The 16,933-nt window shown below is 43.1% G+C and overlaps 1 protein-coding gene across 2 annotated transcripts in view; it reads left to right on the top strand.

Moving 5' to 3' along the window:
- The window catches only part of scn5lab (sodium channel, voltage gated, type V-like, alpha b), a 107,090-nt gene that overhangs the window by 20,269 nt on the left and 69,888 nt on the right, over positions 1–16,933 (top strand). Inside the window, exons 3-8 of one of the 2 annotated variants that reach the window (XM_031583531.2) lie at positions 160–278; positions 5,048–5,137; positions 7,159–7,287; positions 9,047–9,138; positions 11,155–11,406; positions 13,967–14,030. In XM_031583531.2, the coding sequence (XP_031439391.1) occupies positions 160–278; positions 5,048–5,137; positions 7,159–7,287; positions 9,047–9,138; positions 11,155–11,406; positions 13,967–14,030 (746 nt within the window). Of the gene's footprint in view, positions 1–159; positions 279–5,047; positions 5,138–7,158; positions 7,288–9,046; positions 9,139–9,403; positions 9,496–11,154; positions 11,407–13,966; positions 14,031–16,933 lie in introns of both variants that reach the window. The other variant, XM_031583530.2, reaches the window with a different exon arrangement.

The following is a 16,933-nucleotide window of genomic DNA, read 5'->3' as shown; positions in this document are numbered from 1 at the left end:
TGGTGACTGGAAGGAAGCAGTTTAAATAGATCATGACGACTGATTGCTTATCTGAGTAGTCCAGCAATTTATACAACCTGTTAATAGTTCTGTGTGTCTGTAAAAGCTGTTAATGTATGGTGCTCTCTGCTCTCTGCTCTCTGCTCTTCTTCTCCACAGACTTTTATAGTACTGAACAGAGGGAAGGCCATCTTCCGATGTAGTGCCACACCTGCACTCTATATTTTTAGCCCTTTTCATCCCGTTAGAAGAGCATCAATAAAGGTTTTGGTACACTCATATCCTTTTTGTTATGACAAATGTTATGCTGTTTTATCTCATTTTGCAGATTTGACCAATTTGTGTGTTTTTTGTGATGCTTTTGAACAGCTTTTTCTGGTCTACAAAATGTGGTGTTCAGGTAATCCTATGAAGAATCAACCAGTTCATAAGTTCATAAGATGAGAAAACAATGAAGAAAGTGAAATTGACATAGATAGAAATATAAATCGAAATGTGTCAGTTACACCTCATCTATCCTGTAAAAAAAAAAAGTTTGCTCAGGAAGCTAAACTCTTGGGACTAAAGGGAAAAGTTTGAGAGAATATTCTAGAATTAGATGTCTGGTGAAGAACGTTGGCCATGCCTTTGGCTGTGACAGACAGTCAGCCAACACCCATTTGTCCACAGACTCTGCCTCAACACCCACTGGCATGACGACACCACACACTTGCACCGTGACAGCATTCCTTGTGCTTTGACATTTCAGGGCCGCACTCTATTGGGGGGGGGGGTGGGGCGTACGCAGGGGGTCGCTTGGCTAGTTCAATGCCAGGTTGGGATGACTGCACTTCCATCTGTACCATTGCCAAACCTTTCAAACACCCATCCCCCCCAACCCCGACCCTCACCCCCCCCCCCCCCCCACACACAGCACTCCCATCCACCTCCCCTTTTCTTTACAGACAGCTTCTAAAAATACAACCCCCCTCTGTTTTGCCACGTCCGCGGGTGTTTAGGAATATTATGCTGGTGGGCACTTGGCTGCTGTTGCCATGATAAGAGGGTAGAGGGCCTGACTCCCGAGGTGTGGCACTGGTTACAGGGAGTGGCAGCCCCTTCAAGTGGCTTGCGTATTAACTCCCGGCCCTGGCTTTGTTTTTCGCACACCGGACTTTGTTGCGGTGGCATCAAGTTGTTCGGGCTCAAACACTCCCAAAAATAGGGGGACCAGGTGTCCTGTGGTTTGCAGGTCATAGCCATATTTCAGCCCCAACATATATGTATGCCCGGTATTCTAAAAGCAATGTTCAATTGTCAGCCTATTGTGGGATAAAATCATAGAACCCCTCCCAAACAGAATTTTTTTTAGAATAGAAAATGGGAGTATGTGGATCATGCATAACACTGTAAAGACACGCTAGAGAATCTGATGATCAGGCTACCCTTAAAACAAACCAATGTCTTTGCGATAATAATATAGAGGCAAATGTGATTCCAACCACTGCCATAATTTAGCAGTCGAATCAATGCCACTAAGAGGCAGATTTATGTCTGTGTTTGGCCACGTGTGAGGTGAGAAGTGCTCACTTTCAGGCGGCAGCACAGATACTCTGCCTGGCCTCTCTAATAGCAGATTACCCAAGGGACTCAAGAGCCAGGGAACATGTTTGATTAACCAGCGCCACGAGAGAGAGCGCATTCATAACATTCAGCTTGGAGAAAGAGAGGGAAGCACAGTCTGACGCGCCACACTGAAGTGATTGCACTCATTAGAGACACGCGAGAAATGCGATTCTTAAATCAGTAGGCCTATGCGGGGAGACATAGGCGCCATATCATCATGGAAAAATAACTCCAAAGACAAGCCGCTGACAAGACAAGACTTTTGGACCTGTCTGGGACTTGACAGGGCATTTGGGATATCAAAGAGGCCTTTAATCATCATGTACTGAGGGCTGAACTTCAGTATTAAAGCACATTTAGCTGCAATTTGAAAAACTGAAAGGCTTTTCGCCCTTGTCCTTGTTACAAATTGCGTCACAGCAAAAATACTGGCAGCTTTATTTTGAGGCTGAAATGAACCTTTCCCATAATGGGAGCCTGCCGTCTTTGTGCGTCCGGGCCTCTTATAATCATGACTCACACTGGTTGCGGCGCGTGCACATAAGTAAGTGCTGCCGAGGCACGCAAGCTGTCTGCTAGCAAACCATATGGCTGCAGCCTGCAGCAAGCTGAACCACAGCTAGCCTGACACCACTATTGTGAGAAGTTACTGTATTGAACGCGACCCAAAGCCTAAAGGGCTTATTGAATCACACATTCCCATGATCATAATAGGTTATGCAAGGAGTTGTCATGCATCCTTTTCACAGGGAGACACGCGTCGACACCAATCAATATGATAAGCAATGCTAAGGGGAGACCAATCCTTTGAGACAGACCCACTGTAAAAAATAGGCCTACTTAAGGAAGCTGTCAGGAGGAAGTTAAATCTCCCTCTGAAAACTTGGAAAGGAAGTTCAAAAGAAAGTTTAATGGGTATTTTGCAGTGACAAACCTCACATAAACAATGACATAACATGTTCAAGCAATTATGTTTAGAACATAAATGACTCATTCTCAAACTGTAAATGTGAGGTTTTATAAAGGCAAGGATATACTGTGGACATATGACATGCAGAAATAGTCTTATTCCCATGTCTTTTATAATTAATGAGTTGTACATTAGAATTAATCCCAAAGGATTATAAGCAATGCAAAGTATTTTACACCTGTGTTAATATTGGCTTGGAAACATTTGGAGTTTTGTAAGAAAGCTCAGAAAAAAAAACCAAGGTCAAGTCTAGTCAAGATCACAAGTTGAAGAAGAAAGGTTGATTTGAGAGAAGAGGCCGAAGAAACCATGGAAACGAGTCAGTTGTGGAAGGCATTCAGTTACTTTCAGTCCCCATCATCCATGAGAAGATCTCAACATTAGTCAACGCATATTTTGAGCATATTCAGTTGTGCTTCAACACAAGTAACTACACCACATCCTGGCAGCATTTGGAGATTGGTATCATGGCTGGATGCAACATTTTGTGCGCCATGGCGATGGAGTCATCTAAATGGCTTGTTGATGGTAAGAGAATGGGTTAGCTCCCATCCCAGTTAGGATATAAAGAGAGGATGGGAGATGAAGAGATGGAGAGAAAGAAGGGTAGAGAGAGATAAAGAGAGAGGGAGAGAGAGAGAGAGAGAGGGGTTGTGACAACATCACAATGCTTACAACAACGATTCCATAATAGCCATTCTATAATGGGCGAGGCTACAGTGAAACCTAGCAAATATAGAAGAGTATCTATCAGTGAGGGGAAACTGGTAGAATAGTTAGGAAATGGCTTGGGGTGTCAGTACTGGCTTGGTTGTCTGAGTACTGTAGCATTGTCATTAAAAAAGGAATTTTGGAGTTACCATTGACCAGCTGGGTGGAGGAGTTCAAATGTGCTAAGACCAGCCTGGAGATGACTTTGTCACAGTGTTGAGGATCCAGCAGTCTAGAACACTGCTCCAGCGGTGAAAACAGGAAAGAAGTAGATTTCAGGAGATCAAGGCGTATTACAGCATAGGGATATCAATGGGCAGGTACAGAGTGGAAGAGTGGGGTTTGGGTTAGGTGACAGTTGGAAAGCATGGGGTAAGGCGACATTGCTGGAGATGAGGCAGATGGTAACCAGTTTTGCTTGAAAGAAGAGGAATCTAGACGAACAGCAGAAGCTTCTCGAGCTACGCTAGTGCAATGGATGACCTGGCATAATACTGACAAGAGAAAGATCAGCTGGAGAGAATTGTAGGCCATTAATGCTGACCGCATTAGATTCATCGTTCCACTTGGGATGTTTTCCCAACTCCGCAGAACCTCAGTGGGTGGGTGAAGACGGAAGCATGAAACATATTAAAACATATTCTGTCTAGTTGAAAAAGTAGCTTAACCCAGTGTCACTACACATGAAGACATAATCAGGTTTTAAAAAGGTTAAGGTTAAAGAGTTGAGGTTAGCTCTTTGCCGGTTAATGATAGGGACAGTAGAATTTCTTTCCCACCCCCAACCCCATCCCTTACCCTATCCTGGATTTGTATCCAAGTCCTACCCTGGCATGCCATGGTATAATGAGATGTTTAGATAATTAGGCAGTGCATTGAGATATGCCTGTGGAATATTTTGGAGGTGTATCTTGAGGTGTGTCTGTTGTTGTGTCTGGTTTTGACACATGTGTTAACCCATCCTGAGTATGGAAGGGGGTGGGTCTGGGACACCAGACACCATTGTTGAGCCTTTTGGAGGTGTCGCGGGCCTAATTGAATGAAACACTGACCAAGGCAGGTGCCCACTTGACAACCCCAGTGAAATGCTCACAAAGGCATCTTTGTTGTAATTGTTGTTAACTACGGATGTAATGCTCCCTGTTGTGCTAATAATATGTAAGGGATAATGTAAAGTCCGGCGGTCATTATCTAAAAATAAATCCCGAACGGGACGAACAGGACCCCGACGCGCAGCAATAGAGTATTTGCACAGAGAGATTTGGCCACGGTGGGAAATCCCGAACCATTAGCACAAGGAACTCAACATCTTTTCCTGTGTATTTAAAAAACAAAACTCTTCAGCCTGAGCTCATTGGGATATTGAGCACCATTAAATCAAACTCACTCTTGAGTCTGTACTGTTCAACAGCATCACAAAAATGTCTTGTATGTCTTGTATCTGAGATTTGTATCTGAGATTTGTAAAACTTTATTATTTAGTATTCATTATAAGCCCATTAGGCTGGTACTAATGTATGTGATGAGAGATCTACTTACCATAGAACATTCAGAACTGCATCCAGATGTTTAATAGTACTTGACAGAAAACACGATATTTTAGCTTTGTCACTGGTTAGAACCGTACACATAGACACACCCACCCACACAATCACCACACTTTAACACAAGACCATACAGACACTGAACTGCTCTGAACTGCTATTGATTTGTTATTGAGACTGAAATGAAATTAAATGTGTTTTCCTTAATGTTCCTTACATTATTTAGTTTTTTCATAATGTGCACTATTTTGACCAACTGTTGCTTCATGGCCATGTCTGAACCTGCACAATGGGCCAAGTATGTTGAGTAAGTATACGCCAGCCGCCGACCCCTTCTCAGTGTTGACGCTTCTCCTGGCTAAAAATGCTCTGTCAGTTCTTCTGTGTCTCATACTTTTCTGTCTACTCTGATCCTTTCTGATTGTATTGACCTCTGAACTGTGCCCTATTTGTCCTGACGTAAAGCTTTGCCAGGTGTTTGTTGCCTTGCCAACCACAATTAGCAAGTAAGTTAATAATTTCAGTGTATCCGAGCCTATTGACTTTGCTAATTGCACCTCTGCTATGCTACATTGGAATGAACTCCGTGGTATGAATGTCATACCGTTATGACTTAGATTTTCATTAAAGGGGTTTACAGTTAAATCTTCAAAATGAATCAGATGGATCAAAAAAGGACGGAATGGGAATTAATATTCAGATGAATTTGGCAATACCAATTTTGAGGTGAACATGGGTTATATTCTTTCTGTCAAGCCATTTTATCCACCTCCTGTCTTTCTTTCTTTCTTTCTCCATCTATCTATGTACCTATTTACCTGTGTTTCTATTTATGTGTCTTTGTATGTATCTATCCATCTATCTATCGGTCTGTCTGTCTGTCTGTCTGTCTGTCTGCTGTCTGTCTGTCTGTCTGTCTGTCTGTCTGTCTGTCTGTCTGTCTGTCTGTCTGTCTGTCTGCTGTCTGTCCTACTGTCTGTCTGCCCTCATTGTCCATCACGTTGCCCATTTATATATTCTTGTGATGTTTTCCCTCATTTCTCCCCCCCCCCCACACACACTTCTCCAGGGCAGTTGGCCAGTCTGTTTGTTCCCATCATCATGAAGTGAGGCTCAGGTTCCCCCCCATGGACAGAGAGGATGTAACCCATGTTGAGCATGTAGCCGAGGTAGTTTGCTGTGTTCTGACATGGGTTGTCCCTCACAGCGGTTCTGTGCTGTGGGAGGTCAAGCTTGCTTCACCTTTGATGAATACAGATAAAAGCCTTCACATGATTTGTCAGCCCGACAATCCCCAAAAATTAGTTGATTTGCGACCAAGGAGGACCAAGGGTTTATTGGCATGTAGCATGCAATGAATCCCAGCCAATCACAACACCTCCTCAGACTGGAAATCACTCGTACCTCTCAACACCAACTGACAGTAACACCAACGCCATAGTCGTTTACCACACATGCTGATCAGTGGGTGACCAAACGCGTAGGAGGCGGCGGCGGTGGCGGCGGCTGATTAAGCCGGTCTACCCCACAAGGGCATTTCTGTCAGAGAAACAGATGCGTGTGTCTCCCACACCTCCTTAAAAGGCTCATTTACCTTAAGCACCACTCCCGGTCTTTGGACCTTAAGCACCGCTCCTAGTCTTTGGCGGCGAGCCACAGTCAGCCATCAGTGTTGAGAGGTCCGATGTCAAACGGAACATTTTTCACCAAAAAGACACGCTTATAAAAAACAAAACAAAAAAAACAAACAAACAACGAATCCAAAAGAGCAGGATAAAAAAAAAAAAAGAATATGGCCGTGCACTTCAGAATGCTGCATCCTCCATCCCAGCCACCATGTACTCTGCTTAAAAGTCTGTTTCAAGTGCCGTGCTGGATGTTAATGCCCATTCTCGTCTTGATGACCGCACAACTCATCAAGGAGCGTCATGTTCTAGTCAAACGAGCTTGCTGTCCATCCCCCAGGTTGCTGATGCACACTGAGTCACTCATGTGCTTCCTCCCCATCCCTTACAGTCCCACGTCCCATGTCCTCCTCTGACAACCCAGTGCTGCTTCATATCTGTCCATGTCCCCCTTGTCTCTCTGTGTCTCTTGTTGGTTTTTTCTGTCAGACTCTTGACCGTGTACACCGTAGACTGGGACCATTAATGAATTACCATGACGACGATTAACTGAAGGGAGATGTTGTTGCTGAGCTCCCACTTGGTCCTCCGTTGCTAATGCTAAGCTAATGTGTTAAACCCTCTATGTGTCTGTCTTTCTCTGTCTCCACCACTCCCCTTGTGTCCTCTTCTCCACCCCTGTCCGGCACCTTTCTCCTTTCAGGTACACGTTCACTGGCATCTACACGTTCGAGTCCTCGATAAAGATCCTGGCGAGGGGCTTCTGCGTGGGGCCTTTTACCTTCCTGCGAGATCCCTGGAACTGGCTTGACTTCAGCGTGATACTCATGGCGTGAGTATCTGCCTCTCCCACCTGACCCTGTGGTGACCTTTGACCTTTAACCTTGTCTGCAGCCTCTTCAGACATGTTTAGCCTGCATGATGGAGTAGCTCTCATCAGTTTCACTCGGTCAGTCTTCACTGGCTCATGGAGATACAGTCGAACATTGAAATATCCCCCCCCCCCCCCTGCCTTTATGGGTCATTTCTCTCTGAGTCCTTTCTAGCCCTTGGGGTACTCCCCTTTAATTTCCAATATTTGTTTTGTTTTGTCCATATTATTGATTGTTTATTCTCTATGTTGTCCATTTGGTTTTTTTTGTACTGTGGATTGTCTGGTTCAGTTTGTCCTTGTCTCAATAAGAAGACAGGCGGACAGATTCACAGAACTCCTATTATTTCTGTTTAGAAACTGGTGTGGTCTCCAGAATTGAGCTTGTGCCAATCAATGTGAAACCCGACATTGTTGTAAATAGACAGAAGATGAATATGCGCCTCCTCGGAATGTCCAATGTATCTCCAACTGTCAAACTGCCCAGGGTCACAAGTTCAAGAATGTTCTGGAATAAATCAGAAAGGATACGCTCCCTCCCTCTGGATGCTGACCGTCTGACTGAACCAGAGGCTTTTGTGCACGGCAGAAAGCAAAGTCCTCTAGCTGAGGGCCGAAGCAGTTTTCTTTATTTATCTCAAAATACTGCATTTGTATTTGAGAATATGGACTCATTTATAATTAAAGTGTATTTTTTACGTCTTACAGTATTAAACTAATCATTTACAAACAAGATGTATTATTTTCTCTAATTTGAAAAGATAAAATAAAAATAAAAGAACTACAGTGGTAGTTTCTGTTGGTGGCATAAAGTGCTTCCAGTAAGTTGATGACGGAGATCTGTAGTTACTGTAAGATGTAAACATACGTACGTGTACACTTTTATTGCAATATTATATGATTCCCGCATCATCCGAACGTTAGAGAAACATTGTGCAGGGGGACTCTCCCCACTTCGATTGTAATGATGAACTGCTGATTTCTCGCGTGGCCTTAAGGTCGTATTCCTCTCCGCTGAACAGACCAGTTGTCCTTGAACTGGATACCTCCGGAGGGTTACTGGGATCCTTAGCCCCATCCTTTCCCATAAGTCACAGCAGCGTCAGGGCGTTGACAGGACCTCTTCCCGCCGTTGCTGGCTTTATTAAATCCAGACTGATGACTGGGAAACGGATACGAGTGGTGATGAACGATAAATGCTCCCATCCCTGGGGTTCCCATGGAGACAGAAGGACCACCCTCACTTGTTTGATTGGCAACTGTCTGAGTGAAACAGCGAAACATAATTGTGTTGAACATTGGCCAAATGAAATCTTTGGTTTATCGGCTTTACATACGATCTTACTGTAAATATTAGCTTACCTCTAAATCTTACATATGAATCCTTTATTGTTTTTGTTCACTGTCATTTGATAAGTTCAATGGTCAGTGCACACAAAATCAGATATGGTAAGTGGGAAGATAGGCCCATGATGTGCATCTGGCAAATTGGCGCCACACTTCTCATTATTCTCATTTTCTGGGAGACCCTTTAGCATTCCATAGATCATATTTTAGTTTTTATTTTAATAAAGAAGATCATACTTTCTATTTGTGTTCATAAACTTGATTGATTTGATCATGGACCAATCATGTTTTTGTACTGATTCCTTTATGTCTCCCCCCCCCTCTCTGTCTGTTCTGTTTCTATTTGACACACAACTGTAATTTGATTCTGCAGGATTGTAACTGAGTTTGTTAAAGTAGGCAATCTTCAAGCCCTGCGATCATTCAGGGTCCTCCGGACATTGAAAACTATTTCTGTAATCCCAGGTAAGGGTTCTGTGCCCCACAACCGCATCGTCACAGGGGACGGGTGTAGGGGGTTATAGCACTGCCGCTGTTTGTCTGGCCACAACCGCAGTTTTGTCCCCTCTTCGAGCCCCCCCAAAAAAAGCTCGTCCCCATGACCTCACCCCACTGTGGATGCCTCTCTGCGCCCCCCTCTCTCTGTGCCCCTGTGTCTATTTCACCTGTGTGTTTGCCTCTTGTGGTTGCATTTGTCATTGTGTGTGCTTCGATTCTCTGCTCATTGCAGATATGTTACTGAGTTTGTGGACTTGGGCAATGTCTCTGCGCTGCGAACGTTCAGAGTCCTACGAGCGCTGAAAACAATCTCAGTCATCCCAGGTGAGGAGGGAGTTAAATACTAAGGCCTACATTAAAGGACTACTAGCAGACATTTCCTTTTTCTCTCTCTCCAGCTTATGCACTTCATGGAGATATGGAAATGTGGCATGTAGGAAATGGGGACACTTTTGAGTTGGGCAGACCTCCCAGAGGTGTAGAAAGTATTAGTGTAGCCAAGATTATTTAAGCATTAAGGTATCTTTGAGTTAACACAGGAGGTTATGCACACACGCATACACACACACACACACACACACACGCACACACACACACACACACACACACACGCGCACACACACATGTGCTGTCTACACACATGCCACTGCAGTAAGTGAAATTAGGCCGAGGCGGAACTCTCAAGTTGCCACGGCTGACAGGCTCAAAGGGTTAAGTAACCTGACTCAAAAGACCTCATTCAACCTTAGTGTTTAACATCTAATAGGCATGAGCATACATGTGAAGTGACTATCCATGACAAGCTGAAGCCATTCACATCAGACAGCCCTTCAGATTGAGCTGAGAGGTACCAGCCCAATAAGGCACGCCTCTCCCCATTGTGATCTATAAGATCTATAGATGGGTCTATAGATCTGATCTATAGATCTGTAGATCGACAAAAGACAAAAGGCCTTGACAAAGATCATTCAGACTGTCCCACTTTCTGTCCCCCTTCCAATTAAAACATGAAATAATATAAAAATTGAATATACCAAATAAAGCATCAATTTATAGTCTGGCGCTAATATCTGTAAATATTTTAATTAATTTCAATTTTTTGAACACATTTTATATATCACATTAGTCACATAGTTACAGATATAGATATAGTTTTATATATCACTATAGTTTAGTATATGAGATATATTACATATGTAATATGCTTTGGGGGCAGTCTGCTAGGCATACATTCATTTCAAGAATTCTTAATGGCTGTTCTTGCTGGACAAATTCTGTCTATGTCTGGTGTCAATGACATGAGTTTTGTGAACTGGAGACAATTGAAGAGTCGTTAAGAAATAATTATTTGTTGTTCTGTTAGTGACACATACCAGGGGAAGAATGGCAGCTTTTTTCTGTGTTGTGTGTTTCCGGTGGCCTTGCAGTGGTGTGTTTTTCGTGTGATGTCGTGTCGTGTGTTGCTTTTTGTCAGTGGTTGCATGATATGTTTTCTCATGATACATTTAATACATTAATATCAAAGTAACCTAGCAACAGTAACAAAGATTGCAATCAGTTTCATGTCAGTAAGACACTGTGACGTTGACTATAACAAGACTTAGAATGAATTATTACTATGAATTAACTAGTTATGTTATTAATAATTATAGTAGCATTTGGTTTTAAGTTATGATTTTCATAGTTGCATTTGAATATTAATGTTAAGGAGTAGTCTAAGAAAGTGAAAACATTAACCTCTATCTCAGTGTTTCCTGCGTATCCTCTTTAAATTCATTTGAGCAACAGGATTTTATAGAACTGCCATTAGATTATAAAGGACATTAGTGCCAAAAACCCCACATTAAATTCCATCATCCTCACAAGAGGAAGTTTACAGCAAAAGCTATGAAATCTGTGATTGATGGAAAGGCACCATGTCAGGGGAAGCGCACTGACGACTCGGACTCAGAGGTTGCGTGACCTTTGCCCTCTTGCCCCCAGGCCTGAAGACCATCGTGGGAGCTCTCATCCAGTCGGTGAAGAAGCTGGCGGACGTGATGATCCTCACTGTGTTCTGCCTGAGTGTCTTCGCTCTCATCGGCCTGCAGCTCTTCATGGGCAACCTGCGGCAGAAGTGCGTCCGCAGCACGGACCACTGCATCAACAACACAGTCAGCAGCCTCAACAGCAACAGCACTTTCCTCTGCAACAACAAGACCTGGTCCTCCTTGGACGAGTTTGTCAACACTGAAGGTAGGATACCGTGTTGTTAGAATGACTGGAACCTATTTCACCCAGGGGCAATATTTACAGACTTCACAGTATCAATAAAGCAGTCTGAACGGGCAGCATGTGCAAGTGGCAAAAAAAAAAAAAATCATGAATTGACTTTTTTCCATGACTCCATTTTGTTTTTAACATTTCACACGTTTCAGCATTAAAGACGAGGGCATTTGTGACCTGAATAGTTCCAGTGTGACAGAGTGATGGTCATGTGAGCAGAGGGAATCTGCCTGGGCTGTAATGCAGACAGCGCCTCAGCCAGGGAGCTTTTGTGTGGCAAAATGAGACTGGAACACACTCCCTGCCTTGAGCAACATTTGTTAAAGCTTACATAATGGCATATGCCTGACGTTGATTTTAAGAGAGGAAGACCACTGATGGTATTACTTTCAATAGTGTGGGGAAAATAACAGAAGCAAACATGTCCGTCCAAATGCCTTATGACATGTGTGCATTAGTAGTAATAATAAACAACAAATCACGCTATTAATTCTGCACGCTTATCTGCCATTGAATGTGTAGTTGTTCTCTACTGGATTTTCTAGATGTGTTTACAGATTGTCTGTGTACAAGGTGAAGTTTATAATCATTTGTTCACTCTTAGGAAAACTCATGTCAGCAAAGAGCACACTGTATGTTTTTTTCTAGAATGTTCTTTTTGCCTACAAACATGTCCGGGGCAGTGTGACTGTGATGTCACTGTGAATTTCACCGACACTGGGAGCTCCTGCTGGCATTTACCTAGGGTGAAGACACTGAGATTATTATCACGGCCTTGGTTGCCAAGACTTTTCTGGGAACCTGTGTCTCTGAAACACTGCAGTATCTTATAGTGATATTTAATATAATAGCAGAATCATATTTGAAGTCTTTGGCTTTGTTGTTTCTTATCAGGGTAGTGTTTTTATTTTAATTTGAATGTGAGTAGAGTGGGATAGCGGACCCCGTTGATCATCATTTTAAGTTAAAACAGCACAGTCATTACATGGGTGCAGACATTCACTTAACTTTAGATTTTATTTTTGGTTGATCCCATTTCATGAGAATAGAAATTAGGGCAGAACTGTCACTCAATAAATTGACCTGCGCACACAGCGGATGTAGGGCAAAGATTTAAATAGATCGATGCTACCTCTAATCATGACCAGTCACATTGTTCGAATTACTGACTCGCAACAGAAGTTGTATAATAACCGCATTGATAAACAAAATATAGCCGTATGTGTTACACATGGTCTTGGCAAGTAACGCTAAAAGAAAGATCTCCCAAATACCACACAAACGGGCTGTAGATATTACAAGGCTTGGTTTGGCCTGGCTACTGTTTCAATGTGAATATGTATGGAATAGTTCACAAGATGTTGCCGTTGTCTTAGTAACACCTATACAATCCCTTTTTAGGGATATTTCACTCAGAGTAGCCTGCATAAGACATGTCGAAAGGTTCCATGATATTATTGAGTAAGAAACCTGTTGGAGTGATAATATTGCGTGCTCGCCGGGCGGGGTTCAAAGGTTATTTGATAAGAAGCCGCATTACTTTCGCCGGCTTTGGTTCTCAATACATTTATAGTGCCATGTGGATAGCATGACACAGGCCACGAGAGAGTGTGTTTAAATTGTCATTCCAGCATCATGTAAGCCTTGGTGCGGGGGGCACAGCCCGGGCTGACAAGAGCCACCGGTGGAGAGGCTTTTAGGTCTCGTTTGAGTTAGGTCGGCACAGGAAGAACATTTAAGGCCATGCTGAAACGCGGAATGCCGACAGCTGAGGGCCAAGGCTCGGGCCACCTGCCAATTCCACTTCAACCCCTGCAGTCCCCCTCCGCCTCTCCTACGGTGGAGTGGGGACAGGGTGAAAGGCAAACGGTGTGAAAATGAAGAAAGATAAAATGAAGGGCCCTGACCGCTCAGCAGAAGGAGCACGGAGTGGCCGCGGAGGCTAGCATACATTGTAATCTCTTAGTCACTTGAATGGGACCGAAAACACGGCCGCGGGTCCGATCGAAACGGTAGCTCTCACCAGCCACGCGCCGATACCATTAATATGACTTCTGAAGGAGCTGCCTTACTTCAGGGCCAAAGTGTATCTCACTAAAAGCAAGAGTGATGTCCTAACGGTAATCCAACACCAATAGGTTTCTGTAAGGGTTTAGTTCAATGCTTACATCATTTATAATGACTTATACACAAGTGCACATTTCAGAATTTCATCAAATTACTCCTTTTTCATGTTCTCATAAAATAGATGCGTTTGTGAATTAGGTTTAGGACCATCTGGTTATAATATGATATCTCAGGTGAAGGTGGAGGAAAGTAAATTCAGCATTCGGTAAATCTCTCCTAAGTAACATCTAATCAATGCTGCCTATCCTCCCTTTAAGTGTTCCAACAAAAATTCCAAGGAACTTGGTCTTTCGTCATTCTTGGGATGTGTTTTGAGAATTACTCAGTGAATTTGTACCAAATGTGTAGTAGAACATGTGCCATGTTTCAGTACCCATCTTACATGTGTCTTTCTCATTTTCAGAAAACTTTTACAAGGTGGAAGGAGCCAAGGATGCCTTAATATGTGGAAATGGAAGTGATGCCGGGTGAGTGTACAGTACCATACTATAAGATTGAGCTTGTGTGTGTTGTATTTAATGAGTATAGTGATTCTGGGTGAGTGTATTGTGTGTGGTATTTAATGAGTATAGTGATTCTGGGTGAGTGTATTGTGTGTGGTATTTAATGAGTATAGTGATTCTGGGTGAGTGTATTGTGTGTGGTATTTAATGAGTATAGTGTGATGCTGGGTGAGTGTATTGTGTGTGGTATTTAATGAGTATAGTGTGATGCTGGGTGAGTGTATTGTGTGTGGTATTTAATGAGTATAGTGATTCTGGGTGAGTGTATTGTGTGTGGTATTTAATGAGTATAGTGTGATGCTGGGTGAGTGTATTGTGTGTGGTATTTAATGAGTATAGTGATTCTGGGTGAGTGTCTAGTACCATACTACAAGATTGAGCTGTGTGTGTTGTATTTAATGAGTATAGTGATTCTGGGTGAGTGTACAGTACCATATTACAAGATTGAGCTTGTGTGTGTTGTATTTAATGAGTATAGTGATGCTGGGTGAGTGTATTGTGTGTTGTATTTAATGAGTTTAGTGTGATGCTGGGTGAGTGTATTGTGTGTGGTATTTATTGAGTATAGTGATTCTGGGTGAGTGTCTAGTACCATATTACAAGATTGGGCTTGTGTGTGGTATTTAATGAGTATAGTGATTCTGGGTGAGTGTCGAGTACCATACTATAAGATTGAGCTTTGTGTGTTGTATTTAATGAGTATAGTGATTCTGGGTGAGTGTCGAGTACCATACTACAAGATTGAGCTTGTGTGTTGTATTTAATGACGCTTTGGAAACGTATTTATTTTTAACAAGCAATTAATGATGAATGATCAATGATGTACTCTTAAGGTATTTACAAGGAGATTATTTTCAGTAACCTACCTCACTTATGTATTAAACAGATGAACTTGTATGTGCCCTCCCGCTGTGTCCCGTGTTACTTGAAACTCTAATTGGTTTTGTAAGGCGTCTAATTATTTAGTATACAGTCAGTCGTCACTGGCTGTCCTTGTCATATTTGGCTGTGACAGCGCACCAGCGGAGAAGGCCAAAGGGGCCCAAAGATTAGCTGGGGGTAAAGCAGTGGATTGGATTCCTGTGACTGGGTGGCTAATGTAAACACGGGGTCTAGGGCAGCTTTGAAGGCCTGGCTCGGGGAGGTTGGGTGAGTCAGCTGTTAGGACCAGCTCCGCTGCCATGGCTTACAGGGGGAGCCGCATAGCTCTTGAGTCACATTGGGAGGAGAGCTTTCTTAAGAGCGGGCGGGATTAGATGCTCGTGGCTGGCAGGGCTGTGACCCCTCCGTGACGGGGTCAAGGAGGATTTTCAGTCATTATCTAATTACATCCCATGTGTATTGCGATTCGGTTGTCATTGAGTGAATCTATGATGCATTCAGCCCTTAAAGGCAAGAAAAGTCGACATCAAATTGCCTGTTTGACTTGACAATACAAATACCAAAGAGGTTGACCGAGGTAAACTTTTAGAGGAGATGTTTCAGAAGAGAATACTGACACCCAGTATTTCTACATATCCCAAATCACTTTAGATATCTAACAGTGGTCTCATCTCAGTGTCACTAGTGTGACGTGACTGTTAGTCACTGCCCAGGTTTCACACTGTAGATAGTATAAGATTGGGAACATCTTATTAGAAGATGCTGATAGCTTAACCACTGTTTCCAAAAATATAAACGATGGCAAAAGCACTTATTCACCACGTGTGTGTGCAAGCGATATGAATTGGAGCAATCAGATGGAGACCACACAGCCTGACAGGGATTTGATGGTACTCATGTTTTAATGGATCCCCAATGAGCAGTTCACCAGATATTACATTGGTTTAGCGTTTTAGCTCCACATTCTCCCTTTACATCCCATATTGCAACAGCTCATTCAAACTATTTATCACTTCTGTGTTTTTCTTTAAATGCCCGTTTGCGTTATAGGGTTTTCATTTATCGCCCCAGAAGCATGCTTGTACCATTAGGATGAAGAGGGAGCGGGGTGACTTAGGTGAAACCATTCTGTGAAACAGGGGTGTGGGATGATGACTAAAAGGCCATCATCCACTGACAGTGGCCTCTAAAATGTCATAGCTGTGTTCATTCCATTGCATTCTCCTCTATGAGAGAAAAGAAGATGCAATTACAGTATGATCTAGTAGTCGCATCAGTAGCTCTCACCATCGGTAGGTGCATACAGTATGCTTTTAGACCCGGGCTGCAAAGGGTTAAAACATTATCTTAAAAGCTATGCTAATCAATAAAGTAATATTTAAAAAGTATTGGAATCTTTCCCCCCCCCCCCCCCCCCCGAGTTGAAATGGGAATATATATTGAACATGTAATGGAAAGTGCAGAACAGTTCCCTTGAGTTATAGAGGTGGGAGCCGTGACAGCGGCGCTGCCTAATGGTCTGTTGGCATAAATTATGGAATGGCCCACAGATGTTGATTGTAACATCTGCTCCCGGTCCGAGGAAGACAAAGAAGAAGAACAGATCTGCCTGTCTTCCCCTCTGATAACACAGCATCCACAGGCTGCCTCATGTCCGCCGCTGATAACGCCACCCACGGAGCCCAGCGCTAGGCTGACCAGACTCACTGTGTGATGCTGGACACATGCAACACTGAGCGTGGACCATGTTAGGAACAAAGTATTGTATTATTTTAGACTCTGTATTACCTCACCAAGGATTGAAGCTGTACGTTAGCCATTGTGCAAAGGCTGAATATTGCATGACAAAATTCAACTTAAAGAAAATGCAACATTTATGCAACCAATGGCATTTCTTGATTTAGCAAACCTGATGAGGATGAAAGCGTGATATGTCGCTGCATGAGTGGCCTTTTAAATGCGTCGTTTATAATGAAATTACCGAG

This window comes from Clupea harengus, chromosome 17 (genome assembly GCF_900700415.2).
Source record: "Clupea harengus chromosome 17, Ch_v2.0.2, whole genome shotgun sequence".
Taxonomy (NCBI): domain Eukaryota; kingdom Metazoa; phylum Chordata; class Actinopteri; order Clupeiformes; family Clupeidae; genus Clupea; species Clupea harengus.
The sequence above is the reverse complement of the archived record's forward strand: the minus strand, read 5'-3'. Positions and strand labels throughout refer to the sequence as shown.